This window comes from Hippocampus bargibanti, linkage group LG10, assembly GCF_051943395.1.
Source record: "Hippocampus bargibanti isolate YZ-2025 linkage group LG10, ASM5194339v1, whole genome shotgun sequence".
Classification (NCBI taxonomy): Eukaryota; Metazoa; Chordata; class Actinopteri; order Syngnathiformes; family Syngnathidae; genus Hippocampus; species Hippocampus bargibanti.
In genome coordinates, this window is record NC_142743.1 from 18,207,952 (window position 1) to 18,229,749 (window position 21,798).

Consider the following 21,798-nt stretch of genomic DNA (forward strand, 5'->3'; position numbering starts at 1 on the left):
AAAAAAAAAAGTTCTTATCCTGTGACTGTAAAGTGTCCTTGAGAGTTTTGAAAGGCGCTTAGAAATTAAATGTATTATTATTATTATTATTATTATTATTATTATTATTATTTCGGTTCTTAGACTTTGTATTGATAAAATAACACCACTAAGTGTCATTTTTCTATTGTTGTTTTAGCACCACAGAATAACTCGTTTTCCCCTTCCTCTCTCCCAGCACAAAGACCCCATCTTCCACCTCATCCATTTCGGTCCCGCCCCACCTCGGAATGTCGTGGTTGTTCTTAGACTGGTTTGTGCCACTCTACCTGCTGGTTTCAGTCTTGGTACTGGCGGGCTTCGGAGCGTGCCTGTACTTCCTGGAGCCCGGGCTGCATGACACACACGTGTGGAGCAACAAAAACGTCAGGCATCGCCCACTAGTGGCAAGTGTAAACTGCAGAGATGATGATACGGATGCTCTCATATGATCAGACAGGTGGGTGACAATGGAAAGAAGAGGGATGATCTGATAAGCCTTATCCCGTCACACCAACTTTTCTCTGATCCAAAGCATATTGTATTTTGTTTTTCAGGGTGAATCAGACTGAAATGAAACAGATTGGTTCAATTGTAAATGATGCCAGAAAAAATGTTAGGGAGGCATGATGGCTGCTGATAGGCTTGATGTTAACATACCATTGTCCAGTTGTGCCAATTTTTAACATATGCTCTTGATTTATTTATTTATTTTTTTGGCGGGGGGGGGGGGGGGGGGGGGTTGATTGAGTTACAGTGATACCTTGGCTTACAAACTTAATTGGTTCCCAGACAGAGTGTTTAAGGTGAAAAGTGTGTATCCCAAAAATTAATTTCCCATAGGAAACCATTAAAATGAGAATAATCCGTTCCCAGGTCCCCATAAAATATAATTTTCTACTAAGCCTTAAAACTAAACAAAATATACCTTATTTTATGTGTAATAAATGTGATATGGCATTATATATATATTTTTTTCATGGCCTTTCCCTCATGAATTCACCCACAGCGAGTCAATTTCTCTTTCCGTCATGTAAAGCATTGACATTCCTCCCAATCAAAAACAGTGCTGGCATATTTATGCTGCTAAAAAGGCGCAACCACTCAGCACATTCTCCTCCTTGATGAATCTCGTGGCCAAAAACGCCCCCTGATTTTATATCCCAAAAGGATGCCAGTGCAATTTCTGAGACTTCCTCAGCTGCCCAATTACGTCCAATTCTAGTCGAGTAAAATACCCAAAAGAAAGAAAACTCCACCCATGCGTACAGACAGAGTGCCCTTTGCGTTAGACTTGTGCTGTGAATATAAATGAGCAAAGCCCAAAGTTATTTATAGGCCTACTCTGGGTTCAGTTAATGACCTTTTTTTTTTTTAGCCGGGAATAACACAAGAAAAAAGTGGTGTTAAGGGATATACATTTTCCCCAAAAAAATCTCACATTATTTTGTTTTGTTGAATTTTCTGACAATTCTGACAAAAAAAAAAGCATTCAAAAAGCTATGAATAAATTTGTGCTTTGCTATAGATCATTAACAATTCAAAGATACCCATTGGGACACATTGCAATTGCTTCCTACCATGCATCTCCTGTTCCGTTTAACGACCCCATCTGTGTATAATGGCGGTCCGTGTGGTGTCAAAACGCTTAATGTTTCTTTTGCCTTATTTAGCGATTACAAACAGCTGAATCTCCGTATGACACTACCATTGTACAACCACTGCAAACACACAGCCAATCAAAACTGTGCATGAATATCTTTGTCAAGAATGTTTTAGGTTTTTTTTGTATTGTATCACATTGTCAAGAGTACCAAATGTTGTTGACGTTTTATTCAGGGGGTGGGCACACGACAGCCCGCAGGGCCAGATCTGGCCCGCCAAGCATTTACATTATCTAAGTTTGCTAGCTAATAGCTATTTATTCGCTGGCTAATGGCTATGTATTTGCTGGCTAATGGCTATCTATTCGCTAGCTAATAGCTATCTCTTGACTAGCTATTGGCTATCTATTCGCTAGCTATTTGCTAGCTGAGAGCGATCTATTTGCTGGCTATTAGCTATCTATTCACTAGCTAATAGCTATCTATTCGCTAGCTATGAGCTATCTATTCGCTAGCTAGCTAGCTTGCTATCTATTTGAGTTACTTTGGGATTGAGTGAACGCTGGCGCGTGTGGCTGCCGCTGCTCACCCACAGAAAAAACTGATCCTGTGACTAAAGTAACCTTGAGAGTTTTGAAAGGCACTTAGAAATCAAATGTAATTTAGACTCTTTTTTTTTGTTGTTGCTAAAATTACATGAATTATTTTTTTCATTGGTACTGTATTTTATTATGTCAATATTTGGTGGTTTATTATGAATGGAAAATGAATGTTAACATGTACTAATTGATGTAACAAAACCAATACACATATTGATATTATTTAAATGTGTTTATATTTCTTTTTAAAAACGTTGTAGCTGTTCTTTTTCCCTCCCTAACCTTATCTACGAATCACTTGGCCCCATCTGGCTGTTTTCAAAATAAAATTGGGCCCTTGAATCCTCAAAATGTGCCCACTCCTGCGCCAAATCTTGACATAACAGATTCCAAGACGCATGTGAATTGTTTGTGTGACTGTGTAGTAGTGACAATAGTACAATGTGTGACCTATAAAAGTAGCAAATATATGTTTGTAGATCACAGAAAATGGCATACCAAGAGATATTTTGTTGTACTGACTGTGGGTGAGTCACTCCACTAATGTGTGCTTCCTTATCTTTTCACACCAAAAAAAAAGTTATGTAAATTGTGATGAGTATGTGTATCAAGAGCAGGACAGAGGACATTACAAGGATGCAATGTGGGTGCGAAACAACAGTGCAGGCTCAGTGTGCAAGAATCACAAGAATGGCATCTGTCCGCCCACGATGGCCACTGTCTCCTCTCTTGACATGCTATTGGTTTCCTTTCCTCACTCAAATCTGACAACAAGACAATAACCTCCATGTGCAGGTTAGTGACTTTTACTGCCATTTATGGTTGTAGTTTTTTTTCTTTGCTTTAACTATCATAACCATTTTATCCAAATCAGCATTCCTTTGTATAGCTGCTGTATTTCTCTAAATCAGAAGGTGATGACAAATAGGTCTAGTCAGGTCTGTCGAGGCAGATTTTAGACACAGTTCTCAATTCTATGACCCCTAACACTGTTAGAACCACTTTACAGCATAGACATTGCACCTCAGAGGAACTGAAGGCCTTCATATTGTAAAAAAAATGCAAGGAAACTCAATGCAACATTCTATCTGAAACTGAATTATACCCTCTCAAATGTATTCATTAAAATCAGTTGTCCTTAAATTGTATCGCACCACACTTATCCAGATATGTATCATATTGTATTTTATTGGTGAGATGCACCTTTAGTAAAAATACATCGATAATCTTTTTATATTTATTATTACAAAATCTCCCAATTTCGTGTTTGTGTGTAAAAATATGTGAGGGTGCAGGTTGTGACCTAGGTTCGTTCTAATTGCAGTCAAGGGGCCACGAACAATTTGGTTCCGGTTGCCCCCAAAAATAAGACGTGTTTCATTTAGCAACATTCACACAGTTAATTTGAGATGACGCTTACCTTGTATGATACACTTACTCTGAAAGATAAAGAACAGCACTTCCGGTGCTTAATTGAGACGATATCGTTTCGTTTGTTCAAGTAAAAATAAAATTGAGTTGAGTGTAATGCCAAAATGTGAGTAAATTGTCTTTGTGATTGCGTATTCACAGTTCCACTCGCCTGACTACGATGCTATCAGCGTAGTTTCACTTTGGACGTATTGTAAATGCTTTTCTGTCTGTAAAAATAAATGGATGAATGAGACTATTTGAACACCACCTTGAATTGTTTCGTTGATTGCTTTTTTCCCCATTACGCCTGGCAATCCTCCAACAACTGTTTCTTTATTTTTTTTCTTCTTCATCAGGTTACGCTCTCATCTCATTCCCCCGATATAAAAGGTAGCAGACGAAAGAAGAATGAGCGTATTTGACCGGCTGTCACCTTTAATCCCTCGTCTGTCGGCGTCTACCAAACAAGCAAAAGATCATCTCCCTCATCCTCCTACCCACCCTCCATCCGCGTCTTTGTCTGCTCCCCTGAAAAGGAAAGGAGTTGACATGCCTTCGTATAGGCTCGAGGCGGACAGGTAAAAACAATGGATCGTGTCACCTGGGGTATTAAAAACATTTATCTTAATACCAGTAACTTCGTAGTCCTGCTCTTGTTTTTGTTTGTTACTTCCGGGTTGAGTGAACGCTGGCGCGAATGGCTGCCGCTGCTCACGTTCTTATCCCGCTACTGTAAAGTGTTCTTGAGAATTTTGTAAGGCGGTTAGAAAGACAATTGATTATTATTATGTAGTTACTTTTTGTTACCCTCCAGCCCTTTCTACTTTGGGCTCTTGTTGGGGTATAATACCACCCTTGACCACGATATGGCGACACACAATTTATTTATTTTTGCCGTTATGTGCTGCTATATTGACTTTTTAAAAACTGATGCTTGGTTGTGAGACGATAGTGTTGTTATCAAGAGGTGGATTAAATAGACCAAGTCGCCATTTTAGGTGACCAAGAAGCTACAGAGTGCTTAAAGGACAACCGACACAATTTTTTTGTGTCCTAACTGACATCAGAAAAACGTTTTAGAGCATCTAAAATACCCAAAACACACAGGCTGATATTTTAGTCAAATGCAAAACACCAATAAAAATGACTTAAAGTGTCCCAAAACTGCCACAAAATCAGCTCGGAACTGGGCAGATTCAGAAAGTTCCGCCCCCTTGTTCGTGACGTCACAATCAGTCACACACTGCTCCAGAATCAAAACAATGGCTTCAGAGAGTTCAGATTCGGAGAATATGCTTTCTTGTTACTCATCCAGTTATGGATATGATTCAAATAGTCCTGAAGAGGAAAGCATAAATGTTTGCAATCAATTAAAGAAATCTTTCCATATCAATTCGAGCTGTCTCGACTCCAATGTAACGCCCAGAAAATGCTCAAGATGGCGCACAAGCTCCGTTGGAAATGGGCTGATTCGTCCGCAAGGTATTTGTAAAACTTACACCTTCTTTATGCGTGTTACCGCAATTGGCTGCGACACACAATGATTTACCATTGTGTTTCTTATGTAGTTTTCCTTCTAATTTTGCAATCAACATGGTGTTTTCAGGCAAAAAAAGTACCCATAATGCATTGTGTGTCGCTTTCTCAGTGTTCCCTCCGTGACGTCACTTAGGGGATCGTCATCAACTCGAAAACAAGACTTCCTGAATATTCAGCGCAAGTCTTAAAACGTAAAATATAGTTATATGCGGTGGAATCTTTGTAAAATGTACTCAGTAGAAGTCATTTGAAGTTATTTTGCAAGTTATGGACGCAACTTGCCCGGAGGTTTCGGTTGTCACTATACACACTATACAATACAATAGTGAGCTCATTCCATACGTCCTTTTTAACATTTTTAGCCGTCTCTGCATCTCCACATGTTTTAGACCTGCTTGTTCATCAACGTGTCCTCTTTGGGATAAACTGAGCCGGCATCTGCTGAGGAATAACAATGAAATAACTGTAAAACATCCTGCAAAGACTTCTATTACCTTTTCACCAAAGACGAACACCCCCATTTCTGATGGGTTTCAACTAAAAATGAGCCTTTCACGACACCCCCACGTTTCCAATGCATTACTCGACACAACTGAGCCCCAATCCAGGAAGGATCAGCTTGATCAGAATGACTTTTCGACTCGAGGTATACATCGACAAAATTGCATTGAAGGCAATAAATACAAACAGCAATCATTTTAAAATGAAGCGTTGCATGCCTCATTTAATCACTTTGTGTCTTATTTCATTAAGCCCAATTTTTGCCTGGATATGAGAAAATGCACTCTCACAACCAAGCAGATGAACAGATGACTCCTGAAAAGTCTGCGGCCAGCGGTGAGGCCTGGAAAACAGGCTGGAGAGAGAATCCCTGCATCATTCAAGTGAAAAGGGAGCTCGGAGAAGATAATAAAAATATGTTATACAAGACAAAAGTCAAAGCTGAATCCATAGAGAAGCAAAGATCCTGGTCAACGCCTCAGACGGATGCTGCGATTAATCGGAAACACAGAAGTCATTCAAGAGACAAGGCTGGAACAACGCAAGCTCCCATGTGGGCGTACGAGGGAACCAAATTGAAGACATACCTGGTACAGTCTTCCCAAACATCACCAGTACCTCACAGTGGAATCGCATCCACAAAAGTCGGTGAAGTTAATGACTTTCTAAAAGGAGCCCATCGACTTGAACCTACCACCAAATTGCGACAACATCCCTCAAACCTCCTTGTGGAAAGTTTTGATTGGTCTTCTGCACCGGAATGCTCAAAAAATACTCCAAAAATGCTTCCAAGGGAGGAACCAGAGGATCCCTATTACGTCAGCATTTATGACCCAGTTTCAGTTTATGAAGGTGAGTATATAGCAGTCCAAAGAGGACTGAAGGCCGTCTCAGGGTATTGGAGGCGTGATCGGACTCCGATGTCGCTGCTTATCAGTGTCATAGCAGACATGCAAAGTGAACAAAATATTGTGTGAATGTGGCGCATATTAATATTTTGAAGCAGACGGGCCAGGGAAGAATGGAAGGAGGATGAAATAACGTGCATACAGGTGATGTACACAATTGCAGCAACTACACATTTGATGTGACTTTTTAATTACAATTAACCTATTATTTGATCAGATAAATATACAAAAAAATACATGTAAAAATTAAAATTTGAGCAATATTTGCAACTTAGTTTTATGTAATTACTACAACAATAGAAAATAAAGTATTTCAAATAACATACAGTGAGACCTCAACTTATGAACTTAATTGGTTCCCAGACAGAGTGTGTAAGGTGAAAAGTGTGTATCCCAAAGAAAAATTCCCATAGGAAACCATTAAAATGGGAATAATCCGTTCCCGGGTTTCCATAAAATATACTTTTCAACTAAATAAGCCTTAAAACTACACACAACATACCTTATTCTATGTATAATAACTGTGCTATTGTATTGTAATGAAAGAAATACACTGCATTGTATCATAAAGTCACTTTATTTACATTTGTGATGGTCATTTATGGCTTGATGGAATGGCGTTGGAGGTCGAAGGTCAAAGGGAATTGCTGTTTGGAAAGAGAGGCGCATTACATGAGGACTGTAATTAAAGAAATAGACTGTGCTGTAAAATAAAGTTTTATTTACCTTTTTGATGGTCGTTGATGGCTTATGGGATGAGAGTCACCTTCCATAAGGACTGTTGGTAACTTAACCTCTGGTGCTGTTCGGTCGTGTGCTTCCGCCGAAGATCACTCCTCCGGCCATGGTGGGTGTGTATTATGAAAATAGTGCTTATTATAAGGTTTAATTTTCATAAATTTGACGTTTGTAAGACGAAAAGTTTGTAAGATAAGGTGTTTGTAAGTTGACGTCTCACTGTATTTGAATAAAACACAGCTACATGACTGCTACATATCCTTAGCCTCATCGCAGTATTTCCATTTATTTTTTAATATTTTTGGAGAACAAAAACATTTTAGAAAACACTTTTTGATTGGGTGTTTTTCCTTTTGCATACTCGTTCAACCATGTGATGTGAAGTTTTGCAATACAATCTAATACATCCTAATTTATATAGCGCTTTCACAACAGCTGCAGCTGTAACAAAGCACATCACATAACAGTCAACACAAAGCAAAATAATAAACACAACATGAACATAAAAAAACGTTTTGTTACAAAATCAATTCAAAAAATACCAGTGTCTTCTGAAAGTTGTTTTTCCTCTTATCGCCAAATAATGGAAAATTACTTGACAAAATAGCATCCTCATTGGGCAAGATTATATTATGCAGTAAGCTTTAGGTGAGAAAGCTGTAGCGATGGCAATAGTTTCTTTTATTTGCTCCAAATTATCTCATTCTCCTCTATAAGGTCTCATATATTATTTGTCCTCTAAAAAGAATAGCCCCGGTTATTGCTGATAAATTGAGACGTCTCCGTTCACGCCCTATCCATTTGTCTGTACTATACTTCCCCCAGGTGGTCAAGGTAGGCACACCAGAACGAGCAGCACCACTGTCGTTTAATTGATACAGCGTGACAAAAAAACGTTATAATAATAATAATAATAATAATAATAATAATAATAATAATAATAATAATAAAACTATTTATAAACGGCTTTCAAAACTCTCAAGGACACTTTATAGTCACAGGATAAACATTTTTTTTTCTGTGGGTGAGCAGCGGCAGCCATTCGCCCCAGCGTTCACGCAACCCGAAAGTAACACAAACTCACGCCACTAAAGTGAGTGTGTAGTTGATAGCATTCGCCATCTTAATTCATTTTCACCTGCAAATAAGAAGCTAACAAGTGAAAATGCTCTTTCACTGTCTGCATTGCTGCGAGGCAGGCATATAGACAAGTAGTCACACTATTCAGAAAGTACTTATGAGGATGTGCGGGGGAAAAAAAGCTATTTTTGGCTATCTGGCTGGCTAGCTAATAGCTATCTAGCTACCTAGCTATTGGCTGGCTGACTGTTAGCTGTTGGCTATCTATTCGCTATTTATTTGCTATCCATTAGCTAGCTAGCTTTCTATCTAACCCACCTATTTAAAATTGCATTTCCCGTGTAGCTCTCTTGTTTCTATTTATAATTGTATTTTATTTATTGCAATGTATTTGTGATTGTATTTTATTTATTATAGTACCTATGCTTGTCTGTGACTGTAAAGTGTCCTTGAGAGCTTTGAAAGGTGCTTAAATTGTAATGTATTATTATTATTATTATTATTATTATTATTATTATTATTATTATTATTATTATAGAGAGACAATATTTATCATTCTTTTGAACTTGCCGAGTGTTTTTGTAATATGATTTTTTTATAGTGACAGTTTTTCCTTGTAAAATGATGTTAAAATCTTTTTTTGGGTGGGGCTTTATGGCATTTCGGCACTTGTACAGTATTTAAATTTTTATTTTATCATAAAAGGTTCAAGGTTCGAATGTTGGTTATGTGTGGTGTGCATAGAAAACATGCACGTTTAACTCGTTGAGAATTGCCACAGTGATATTTGTCCACAAGTGTAATCAGTCTGTTTGAACGGGCGACAAGCACTTTGCGATATGGACGTATTGCGCATGCGTACAAAATCGTCACACGCCCTCTTTCCTCTCGTGTCGCCTTGGTAACGGAGGAAAAGAAAAGGAGGGAGCGGGGGAGCCAGGGGGAAGGACAGGAGAGGAGGAGAGGCGCCCATAACAATCTGCTCACCTCGCCAAAGCCGTCTCAGAAACTACTTCGTTTAAAATAGGCGAGATTAGCTACCTCCCGGAGAGACCTCGTCGCCTCTTCAGGTTAGTGACGGAGCAGTTGTTTGCCTTGCTGCGCGTGGCTCCTCTTCGTCGCTAGCCGTCTTGCTTTTCCAACGCGAGAGACAATAGGGCCCGACACAGGCTACTCTCGGATGATGTTTGAGGGGGTAACTAACGAACCGGAAGACGTTGGCCGTTCATGTGTTCTTTTCTTGTATTGCTAACCTCACACACGGAAAGGTGTGTTGAATTGAGAGGAACAGGTGGCAATTTTGAAGTATTCGTTCACCCCCCTTTCCATGACGTTTATTCGTCTCAGTATACGCTGCTGTGACAGTATGCATGCATGTGTGCCAAATGGCAGCACAGTGCACTGCATGGCTTGTGCATGTCGTCAAATGTACACTGACAGCCAGGGTGACCTGCTTTATGAGGAGCAGACTGCACTAAAAGGAAACCCGATGGAAGCACGCAGCTCAATGTACCTAAAGCCGACAGGCTAGGAGCTCACTTGTTTTTTTATGTTAATATTATTAACTCATTCACTGCCAGACGTGAAAAAATGTGTCCAGTGTGTATGTATGTATATGTATGTATGTATATGTATATATATATATATATATATATATATATATATATATATATATATATATATATATATATATATATATATATATATATATATATATATATATCCCGGTTATATCGATACTATTTCTATGCACGCACGGAGAAAATTACATGCAAACAGGGTCGGATATATCGATAGTCCCGGTTATATCGATATTCTTTCGGACTCCCTTGAATATCGATATAACGAGACTTTACTATATATATATATATATATATATATATATATATATATATATATATATGTGTGTGTGTGTATATATGTATATATGTATGTATATATGTGTATATATGTATGTATATATGTGTGTTTTTTTCTCTCTCCTCCACAGACATGTCGGACATAATTCCTCCAGAAGTGAGACCCAAACCGGCCGTCCCCGCTAAACCCCCCAATGTCGGCGCACCCTCGCCTTCCTCTCCCTTCCCGCCTCAGGCGCCAGGCACGGGTGGACTACCCGGCCCTCCTCCCAGCGCCATCCCCGTGCCCATCGGGAGTCACGGCTCGAGCCACGGGGGCTCGCATGCCATTGGTCACAGTGTAGGCCACATTGGGGGCCATGGTCACAGCACCTCCAACAGCACCAGCGGGGGGTCCACTTTGCTGGGGTACATCGGGATCGACACCATCATCGAACAGATGAGGAAGAAGACAATGAAGACGGGCTTTGACTTTAACATCATGGTTGTTGGTGAGTGTGACTGTCAAGGACCTATCGAGATCTCGTAAAAGCTTGTGAGACGTTGAGGGGGTGGGGAAACTCGGGCTCACAAGCCACATATGGCTCACTCCAGATTTAACTCATTCACTGCCAGTCACAAATGTATTCGGTAATTGAAAATATGACATAGAGCGCCATTCCCAAATTTGTTCGGGTTTTGGTTGTTCTTGCTGGAGTGCCGATAAAGCGCCGGTCAGACCTTTTGGCAATGTTTTACCCTTCCAGCATTTCCTTTTTTTGCCAAGATAGCGCGTTGTTCCAGCTTCAGCTGTTGTTAAAGCGCTATATTAACCAATATGTATGGATTGCATTGTATTTTGGATAGCCGCCCTCATTTCAAGTTCATATAACTCCGGACCCATAGAATTTAGGCATTAACTCTTTTTTTTTCTGGTGAAAGAAGAGAGTCTAAGGTTTCCAACGCTGTACTGAATGTTTATGTTGTCCCAAAACTCAATATTTTTGGGGTCTGGGAATTCGAGTGACAATGACAAAAACCCTGGCACTGTAGTGGACATATTTTAGCACATCGTCTGGCAGTGAATGAGTTAATATCAAGAGTCATTCTGTATATTTGATACATGTAGCCAGATATTTCAGAAAATCCGGAAGTTATAATATGTTTATTTTATTTTTCATGTATTTTTTTCATTTATTTCACCACATAATGTATTTTAATTATGTGTATACATATAACATTGTGCTGTATATTTTTAAAGGACAACCGACACCTCCAGACAAGTTGTGTTCATAATTTGTAAAATCACTTCAAATGACTTTTACTGAGCGTATTTTAAAAAGATTCCACCACATATAGCTATATTTTACGTTTTAAGACTCGCGCTGAATATTCAGGAAGTCTTGTTTTCGAGTTGGTGATCGTTCCTGACGTGATGTCACGTCAGGAACGCCCCTGACCGAGAAAGTGACACACAATGCATTTTGGGTACTTTGTTCTGAAAACTTCGTGTTGATCCGTGATGCTGGCGAAATTAGAAGGAAAACACATAAATAACGTGATGGGGAATCGTTATGTGTTGCACTAAGACTACTATTTGATACTAGTTAACACAAATTCCCAGCAGACAAATCAGCCCATTTCCAACGGAGCTTGGGTGCCATCTTGTGCTTTTTCTGGGACGCTACATTGGAGTCCTGACGGCTCGAATTGATACGGAAGGACTTCTTTTATCGATTGCAAACATTTATGCTTTCCTCTTCAGAACTATTTGAATCATATTCATAATTGGATGAGTAACAAGAAATCATCTTCTCCGAATCTGAAGCCATTGTTTTGATTCTCGAGCAAGGCGAAGATGTCCTGGCGTGACGTCATGAACAAGGGGGCGGGACCTTCTGAAACTCGCCATTTCCGGGGTCATTTTGAAGTAGTTTTGGGACACTTTAACTTATTTTTCTTGGAATTTTACATTTGACTAAAAATACCAGCCTGCGTGTTTTGGGTATTTTAGATGATATAAAACGTTTTTTCTAATGTCAGTTAGAGAACAAAAAAAAATGTGTAGGTTGTCCTTTAAATGATAAAATCTTTATTGTCAGAATTCAACTTCAGCAACCATTTCTGGTTGATATTTTTTATTATAATAAATAATATATAATTAAATTCTAATTTACGTTCTCATATCGTGAAGTAGCACACAAAAAGTGTCTTTTTCAGGCCTCTTAATAAAACCCTTTTCACCATCAGGTCACAGCGGTCTGGGCAAGTCAACTCTGGTGAACACCTTATTTAAGTCGCAGGTGAGCAGGAGGAGCGCTGGATGGTCCCGTGATGACAAGATCCCCAAAACAGTTGAGATTAAATCTGTTAGTCACGGTGAGTAAACTCAGCGTCGCTATCCTAAGAAATAAAATCATGCACTCGCCGACTCAATTCATATGCAGGTTGTTGATAATGGAAGGCTTTTGGGTTTTTTTCTTGAACGGGGAAAACTCCCGAGGATCTGGGTTCGGACATAAGTGCCAACACGTTGATCCGTATATGAACAATTCAGGGCAGTGGCAGTGCGATGGGATTTTGAAAAGGAGGATCGTTTCCAGTTTTGAGCAGTCTTTTTTTTTTTACATCACTGAAGGAACGCCCCTGATCGAAAAAAAGGACACATTGTAGCAGTCCTTCCTTCACGTCAATGCATTTTGCTGTACTTTGTTTGGTCTGAAAACTTCATGTAGCACCAAAAAGAGGCAGAAGAGGGCGACAAAGCTCCGTGTAAGGAATTGATCAGCCTGTGGAAACGGGTTGATTAATTCCTTACACGGAGCTTTGTCACCATTTTCTGCCTCTTTTTGGTGCTACATTTCCCGCCCCCAGATACCTCAAAATGGCATGGAATACATTCTTTAATCGATTGCAAACATGTATGCTTTCCTCTTCAGAACTATTTGAATCATATTCATAACTGGATGAGTAACAATAAATCATATTCTCCGAATCTGAAGCCATTGTTTTGATTCTTCAGCAAGGCAAGACGTCATGGGGTGACACCATGAACAAGGGGGCGGGGCCTTCTGAAACTGGCCACTTCCGGTTTAATTTTTTTGTAGTTTCAGCACACTTTAAGTCATTTTATTGGTGTCTTGCATTTGACTAAAAATATCATACTGCATGTTTTGGGTATTTTAGATGCTATAAAACGTTTTTCTGATGTTAGTTAGGAAACAAAAAAGTGATGTCGATTGTCCTTTAACACCTGTCAGCTGCATTTTGAGCAAACACTGATGTGGAAGTAGACACATATGACACTTGCTTAGAGGCCGACTGAAGATAAATCACGGCAATGCTTTTGTTGGTCCGATAAGGCATACGTTTCTACTCAAACCTCACTTGGCGTGAGGATAAACATTGTACGGTGTCGTCCATGATTTACAACACCAGGGAGTTAAAGGTCAGAAATGGATGATAAGCTGCTGGCCCGCCCCATTTTTATAGGTCATTCCTACACTTTTGCCATAAATCAACGTTTTCATTAATGAGTCCATCCCTTTTCAAAAAGCACTTGTCCTAATTAGGAGCTTTTCCTCACGGCTGACTTCGGGCGTGAGGCCGGGGACACCCTGGGCTGCTTGCCAGTAAATCGCAAGGCACAGACACACTGTATAATAGTTGTCCATGTTAAGCACTTTGTGACAGCTTCAGCTGTTTATAAAGCGCTATATAAATCAATATGTATTGTATTGTATTGTATATTTACAAACGACACACAATGTACAGTGTGAGTTTGAGGTGTGATGCAAACCACTATATCAACATGCTCTGCCTCATACATTAACTCATTCACTGCCCAAAAAGTTAGGAATTAACTATTTTTTTCTGATGTAAGAAGAGAGACTAAGGTTTCTTACGCTGCCTTGAATGTTGATATCGTCCTAAAACTTGATATTCTGTGGGTCTTGGAATTTGAGTGATAATGACAAAAACCCTGGCACTGGAGTGGAAACATTTTTGCACATCTAGCAGTGAAAGAGTTAATAATAATAATAATAATTAATTAGTATTATTATTACAAAACATTTAATTTACAAGCGCCTTTCTGAACACCCTAGGGCACAGGTGTCAAAGTCAAGGCCCGCGGGCCAAATCCGGCCCGCCACATCATTTTTTTCGGCCCGCGAAAGCAAATCAAACTTGTTAAATTCCATGATGATTGCTAAAATCTGAGCCAAAATTTCATATTTTTGGAAGTCAACCACAATAGAAGTCATTATTCTTGACTTCAGATTTCAAAACGAGTTATTCATTAATTTGCTGTTTGCTCCATATGTAATATTTGAAGGGATTTAAACATTCTAATGGGTTCCCCAAATTCATAACGGCCCTCGAGAGGAAACCATAACTACAATGTGGCCCGCGGCAAAAAATGACTTTGACACCCTTGGGAATGGGTGGAATGGGAAAATGCCAACAAAAAGTGACATCGGTTTCCCTTTAAGGGCATTGAGGACAATGATCTCCCCAAACTGAGTAGTGAGCATGTATGTTACTGTATGTGTGCTTTCATTATTGTGCTTCTTTTCATACCTAGTTATTGAAGAAGGCGGCGTGAAAATGAAGCTGACTGTTGTCGACACTCCGGGATTTGGTGATCTCATCAATAATAACAACTGGTGAGTGGGTTTCCATTGATTTTAAACACCATATTACAGAAGATGAGACTTTTTTTTCAACCTGCTCAATTTCACTCTTTCATTTGTGTCCGCAGCTGGGAGCCCATTTGCAAGTACATCAATGAGCAGTATGAGAAATTCTTAAGAGAAGAGGTGAACATCACCAGAAAGAAGCGCATCCCTGATACCAGAGTGCACTGCTGTCTCTATTTTATCTCCCCGACTGGACACTCGTGAGTGGGGCTCTGAAATTCTCCTCGCTTCTATTCACCCTTTTACTCAGAGTAACAGGGATGCATGTGGGCCGCCATTGACACATTTTGACAGCCACTGGCTCAACTTTGTAACTCCACTGCGCCAGCAAGTCGATTACATTTAGCGCTACATATGACATGCTACATGGTCCGCGCCAAATATGACATACTTCTGTTAAAATAGCTAAAGAAACAAATTTAGTTCAACAGCAATTGAAAGCTGTTCGTTTTCCTTCAGAGGTTTTAACTTTTGTCGTCTGCCATCATTCCTTACCGATATCTAGCCATAATCAACTTGCATTTGTTTCGGTGCGTTCCAAAGTCGTGGTAGAGGATATCTCGGGCTTTTTCGTGATTACGCCGGAAACTGCCAAAAGAGATCAGTGAATATTCATTTACCCATGGTGTGTTGCAGTGTGTGCTGCCATTCGAAACAGAGGACTCCGTTTTTTTGTACTGATGGTTAATTCTTTAATGTGATTTCACACCACCGACTGTCACGGTTTGCGAGGTGGTGATGGCGGGTGCGGATCCCAAAAAGCAGGCAGGAGGGAGCAGGAGGTAGTTTGACAAATTGTATTAAAATAAAGGTCAGCAGGAACAAAATGTAAAACATCAAAATCATCTGAACGGAAAAAATACAAAGTATCAAAAGAAAACCAAGTGTAAAACTCCGCCAAGGTTAAACAAACACATGCACAGCATGCAGCAAACAAGCAGCAAACAATGAACCTACACCGGATGGTCGTGCCGGGTGTCCTTTTAAGTGTCAGTGATTAAACGACCAGCACCTGCGAGGCAGCAGGCGGGCCGACAGCGCCCCCCGTTGGTCGCCAACCAGATCATGACACCGACACCACGAGGGGCCACTTTGCCCACTTTCCGTCCGAAATGGAAGTTTTGATTTTCGTCCTTTTTATCGTTTCCTTGCTAAACAGTACAGCAATAAAGCAAGGCAATACTTCATGCCGTGACGTCACGAACTGGGGGCGGGACTTCCTGAAAACGCCCAATTCGCAGCTCAATTTTTTTGCAGATTTTGGACACTTTAAGTCATTTTTATTGGTGTTTTGCATTTGACTAAAAATATACTGTGTGTTTTGGGTATTTTAGATGCTATAAAACGTTTTTCTGGTGTCAGTTAAAAAACAAAAAAGTGACGTCAGTTGTCCTTTAAGCATTCATGGAAAGTGACGGCTCCCCTCCTGACCGACTTTCTCATCTTTTTTGTCTTTGAACGGACTGTACACGACAGACTGCGGCAGCTCGATGTGGAGTTCATGAAGCGTTTGAGTCACTCGGTCAACATCATTCCCGTGATAGCCAAGGCCGACACCATGACCCCCGAAGAGAGACTGGAGTTCAAACAACGGGTGAGCGGTGCTCCATTGGAACGCAAATGCCTTTTTTACTCGCGATGAATCTCACATCTCGCTTTGTGGCGAAGATTAACTCATTCACTGCCATTCCAGAATTTATTTGGGAATTGAAAAGCATGACCTGGAGTGCCATTCCCAAATGTTTTCGGTTTTGTTTTTTCTTGCGGGGGGGGGGGGGGGTCCTCATAAAGCGCTAGTCACACCTCTGGAAATGTTTTTCTCTCTTACGAGGGGGAAGCATTCGCCTTGTGTACAGCCGTCCCCATTTCAAGCTCAGATAACTCCAGACTCATATCACTTCGGAATTAACTGAATTAACATTCACTGCCATTCACAAATTTATTCGGGAATTGAAAATATGACCCATTCCCGAATTAGTTCTGGTTTTGTTTTTTTCTTGTTTGTGTGCCGATAAAGCGCTGGTAATACCTTTGGCAATGTTTTTCCCTTCCACAACCATTATGTATGTATTCCATTGTATTTTGGACAGCCACCCTCATTTCAAGCACATATAACTTCAAATCCGTATAAATTAAGAATTAACTATTTTTTTCTGATGAAATAAGAAAATTTGTGGTTTCTTGCGCTGCATTGAACGTTTATGTAGTCCTAAAACTCAATATTCTGAGGGCCCTGCAATTTCAGTGAAAATGACAAAAACCATGGCATTGGACTGGATACATTTTTGCACATCGTCTGGCAGTGAATGAGTTAACAAAGGTCACCAATGTTCAAAGAATGTAAAAACTGTTTGTGACCGGCAAACGTCTTTACGACCTCGAACAAAACCTGATGAAAAAAAATGGACTTTTTGTGTTAAGGATGGGCAAAATAAAACGGTCTGAATTCATGATTAAATTAAAACTAATTGCATATGTCACTGAAAAAAAATCACAGAAATATATTTATTGCAAAAATAAATAAACATTTCGCAAAGATTCATTTGAAGCAGATTGTATTTAAAAGTTAACCCTTTTATTCTCCGTGCTTTGTGATGCAGGTGAAAAAGGAGCTGGAGATGAACGGCATTGAGTTTTACCCGCAGAAAGAGTTTGACGAGGATATGGAGGACAAGAGCGACAACGACAAGATCAGAGTGAGTGATTTTGAGAATTTTCCACACAACGCTCGCCAAGCCTTTCTCAGCTCAAGCTCATTTAAAGGACAACCGACATCAGAAAGATGTTTTATAGCATCTAAAATACCCAAAACACGCAGTATGATATTTTTAGTCAAATGCAAAACACCAATAAAAATGACTTAAAGTCTCCAAAATCTGCAAAAAATGAACCCGGAAGTGACCAGTTTCAGAAGGTCCCGCCCCCAGTTCGTGACGCCATGCCAAGACGTCTTGCCTTGCTGGAGAATCGAAACAATGGCTTCAGATTCGGAGAATATGCTTTCTTGTTACTCATCCAGTTATGAATGATTGAAATAGTTCTGAAGAGGAAAGCATACATGTTTGCAATCGATTAAATAATTTATTCCGTGCCATTTTGAGGCAATAGGGGGGGGGGATGTAGCACCAAAAAAGAGGCAGAAAATGGCGGCAGAGCTCCGTGTAAGGCACAGGTGTCAAAGTCAAGGCCCGCGGGCCAGATCCGGCCTGCCACATCATTTTTTTCGGCCCACGAAAGCAAATCAAACTTGTGAAATTCCATGCTTGCTAAAATCCGAACCAAAATTTCATATTTTTGGATGTAAACCACAATAACAGTCATTATTCTTGACTTCAGATTTGAAAACTAGTTATTCATTAATTTTGTGTGTGCTCTATATGTAATATGTGGAGGGGATTAAACATTCTAATGGCTTCCCCAAATTCATACCATTCAAACCATAACTACAATGTGGCCCGCGGCAAAAAATTACTTTGACACCCCTGGTGTAAGGAATTAATCAGCCCATTTCCACAGGCTGATTAATTCCTGACACGGAGATTTGTCGCCCTCTTCTGCCTCTTTTTGGTGCAACACGAAGTTTTCAGACCAAACAAGTACAGCAAAATGCATTGACGTGATGGAAGGACTGCTCCAATGTGTCCTTTTTTCGGTCAAACGTAAAATATATGCCGTGGAATGTTTGTAAAATACGCTCAGTAGAAGTCATTTGAAGACATTTTACAAATTATGGACACAACTTGTCCGGAGACGTCGGTTGTCCTTTAAAGGACAACCGGCGTCTCTGAGGTCCTTTCTGAGGTCATCCTGAAGTAGTTTTGGGACACTTTAAGTCATTTTTATTGGTGTTTTTCATTTGACTAAAAATATCAGCCTGCGTGTTTTGGGTATTTTAGATGCTCTAAAAACGTTTTTCTGATGTCAGCAAAAAAAATGGTGTCGGTTGTCCTTTAAGCTCATTTAAATGTTTTGAGTCCACAGGAGGCGATGCCCTTTGCCGTGGTGGGCAGCGACAAAGAATATCAAGTGAATGGCAAGCGGGTTTTGGGAAGGAAGACAGCGTGGGGAGTGGTCGAAGGTAGGCACCGGTTTCGTCCGACGTTTCCAGCGTCTGCCAACGAGGATGGCATTGACAAGTTCTGCTTTTTTTGTCGTAGTTGAAAATATAAGTCATTGTGAGTTTGCCCAGCTGAGAGACTTCATCATCAGGTAAAACGGCTTTCTTTGTGCTCTCGGGGCACTGAAGTGCAGTTCTGCGTGATGAAATAGGCTACAAGGTTGATCTGAATTGACCCGCATTGAAACACTAAACTCCCCCTTTTCTTTGCGCAGGTCTCATTTGCAGGATCTGAAGGAGGTGACTCATAACATTCACTATGAAACATACCGTGCCAAGAGACTCCATGAGAACGGAGGCCTGCACCCCGTTGACACCCAGGAAAGCAACTTGTAATCAATCGGTGTTGTTATGACAACTTGGGTGATGCTGACAGATATCCTTGACATTAGATGCTCATGACTGGCATCACTGCATGCTTGAAACACACTTCAATGTGTATTTGTCAGTGTTCATTTTTCGATAACTGCCCATTGCTTGTCAAAGTAAGTCAATATTTGGGTGTAGTACCCATTTTCTTGGTGCCATGAAACAAAATATTGCCAATACCGGGATGATGTTCGCGTGCTAGTCGGAGCTGTGGAAGAGTCCCAGTGAGTTTGTTTAACGTTTTGTCTTTATTTTTGGTTGTGTACATACTGTAGGTGTATCGGCTCTTTTGATGAATCATAAGTGTAAATCATGTGTGTCTCACATTGAAAAACAAACTCATTTTTTTATGATTTGATTTTTGAAACAATTTACATGCCCAAAAAAAACGACAGTTTAAGATGTGCAAAATATGCGGATGAAACAAGAAGAGGGACAACCGACACTGACATCAGAAAAAACGTTTTATAGCATCTAAAATACCCAAAACACGCAGGCTGATATTTTTTGTCAAATGCACCAATAAAAATGACTTAGTGTCCCAAAACTGTCACAAAATGAGCTCGCAGCTGGGCAGATTCAGAAAGTCCCGCCCCCTTCTTCGTGACATCACTATTGGTCACACACTGACTTGCTCCAGAATCAAAACAATGGCTTCAGAGAATTGAGATTCGGTGAAGATGCTTTCTTGTTACTCATCCAGTTATGAATATGATTCAAATAGTTCTGAAGAAGAAAGCATACATGTTTGCAATCGATTAAAGAATTTATTCCATGCCATTTCGAGGCAACATTGGGGGGGAAATCGATCATCAGAAAAGAGGCACAAAATGGCGACCTCCTGTGGCCACCTCCGTTTCCACAGGCTGATAAATTCCTTATATGGAGCTTGCACGCCCTCTTCTGGTGGCTTTTGGGTGCAACACGGTTTTCAGACCAAACATGTACAGCAAAATACATTGATGTGATGGAAGGACTGCTACAATGTGTCTTTTTCGGTTAGGGGCGTTCCTTAAGTGACGTCACGTCCGGACTCGTCACCAACTCAAAAACAAGACTTCCTGAATATTCTGCGCTAGTCTTAAAACGTAAAATATAGCTACATGCGGTGGAATCTTTTGTAAAATACGCTCAGTAGAAGTCATTTGAAGCCATTTTACAAATTATGGACACAACTTGTCCCGAGACGTCGGTTGTCCTTTAAACCTGTGATTTAGGCTTACAGTGAAACCCCTCTTCAATGAAATTATGTTTGTAACAAGATTTTTTTTCACTATCACGAAAATTTCTCAGATGTGTACTTTTTATTTTCATCCCAATAGTGCATAAGCATGAGCCACACATGTGATATTTCATATAGAAAGTGTACAAAGAAAAAAGGGGATCAGCATTCATTTTCACCTACATCAATTTCTTACACAATGTCTTTTACTTTGCTTCTTACAGCTTTCATTGTTATTATCTGTATCCTGTCTTCAAGCGTTAAAGTTTTTCTTCACTCCTTGGTCTGCAATGGTCCATTTTTGCAGCCATTTTAGCAATGCAACGTCCCGTGCCATGTCTGACACTAACAATAACAAATACCTTCTGTACCTCTTCTGTTCCTTTCGGCTTTTCCCTTTAAAGGACAACCGACGCCTCCGGACAAGTTGTGTCCATAATTTGTAAAATCGCTTCAAATGACTTCTACTGATCGTATATTAGAAAGATTCCACGGCATGTAGCTATATTTTACGTTTTAAGACTCGCGCTGAATATTCCGGAAGTCTTGTTTTTGAGTTGGTGACGAGTCCTCACGTCACGTCACTGAAGGAACGCCCCTGACCGAGAAAGGACACATTGTATCACGTCAATGCATTTTGCTGTACTTTGTTTGGTCTGAAAACTTCGTGTTGATCCGTGTTGATCCGTGTTGATGGCGAAATTAGAAGGAAAACACATAAATAACGCGATGATGAATCGTTGTGTGTTGCACCCAGCATCTATTTGATATTCGCTGACAAACATTCGAAGGAAACAAATCAGCCTATTTCCACGGAGCTTTGTCGCCATCTTCTGCCTCTTTTTGGTGCTACATCCCCCCCCCCCCACCCAGATACCTCAAAATAACACGGAATAAATTATTTAATCAATTGCAAACATGTATGCTTTCCTCTTTTAAGGGGTCGCCACAGCAAATCAGTGTCCTCCATCTTCAGAGGTTTGATTCGCATGTTTGTTTTGGCCAAACTTTTACGTCGGATGCCCTTCCTGACACAACCCTCTGTATTTAACAGCTTCAGCTGTTTAACAACGCACTTATCATTAGCTAGCTTTCTGTCTAAATGTCTTACTATTCTATTTGAGTTACTTCCGGGTTGAGTGAACGCTCGTG

At 40.1% G+C, this 21,798-nt stretch overlaps 1 protein-coding gene across 3 annotated transcripts; it reads left to right on the plus strand.

Moving 5' to 3' along the window:
* Positions 1-756: 756 nt before the first annotated feature.
* Positions 757-20,975, plus strand: septin3 (septin 3). 3 transcript variants are annotated; one of them, XM_089006004.1, is made up of 13 exons: positions 757-3,016; positions 3,991-4,212; positions 5,563-5,819; positions 5,927-6,526; positions 10,391-10,750; positions 12,489-12,617; positions 14,824-14,905; positions 15,001-15,138; positions 16,415-16,532; positions 17,539-17,634; positions 18,920-19,016; positions 19,096-19,147; positions 19,271-20,975. In XM_089006004.1, the coding sequence occupies exons 2-13, from the start codon at positions 4,043-4,045 to the stop codon at positions 19,389-19,391; spliced, it is 2,220 nt and encodes a 739-aa protein (XP_088862130.1). In that variant the 5' UTR covers positions 757-3,016; positions 3,991-4,042; the 3' UTR covers positions 19,392-20,975. The 3 variants fall into 3 exon arrangements, with proteins under 3 accessions (XP_088862130.1, XP_088862132.1, XP_088862131.1); XM_089006006.1 differs by lacking the exons at positions 757-3,016; positions 3,991-4,212; positions 5,563-5,819; positions 5,927-6,526 and adding an exon at positions 6,566-6,726 and having other exon boundaries at positions 19,271-20,973; XM_089006005.1 differs by lacking the exons at positions 757-3,016; positions 3,991-4,212; positions 5,563-5,819; positions 5,927-6,526 and adding an exon at positions 9,301-9,470 and having other exon boundaries at positions 19,271-20,973.
* The last annotated feature ends 823 nt before the right edge of the window (positions 20,976-21,798 follow it).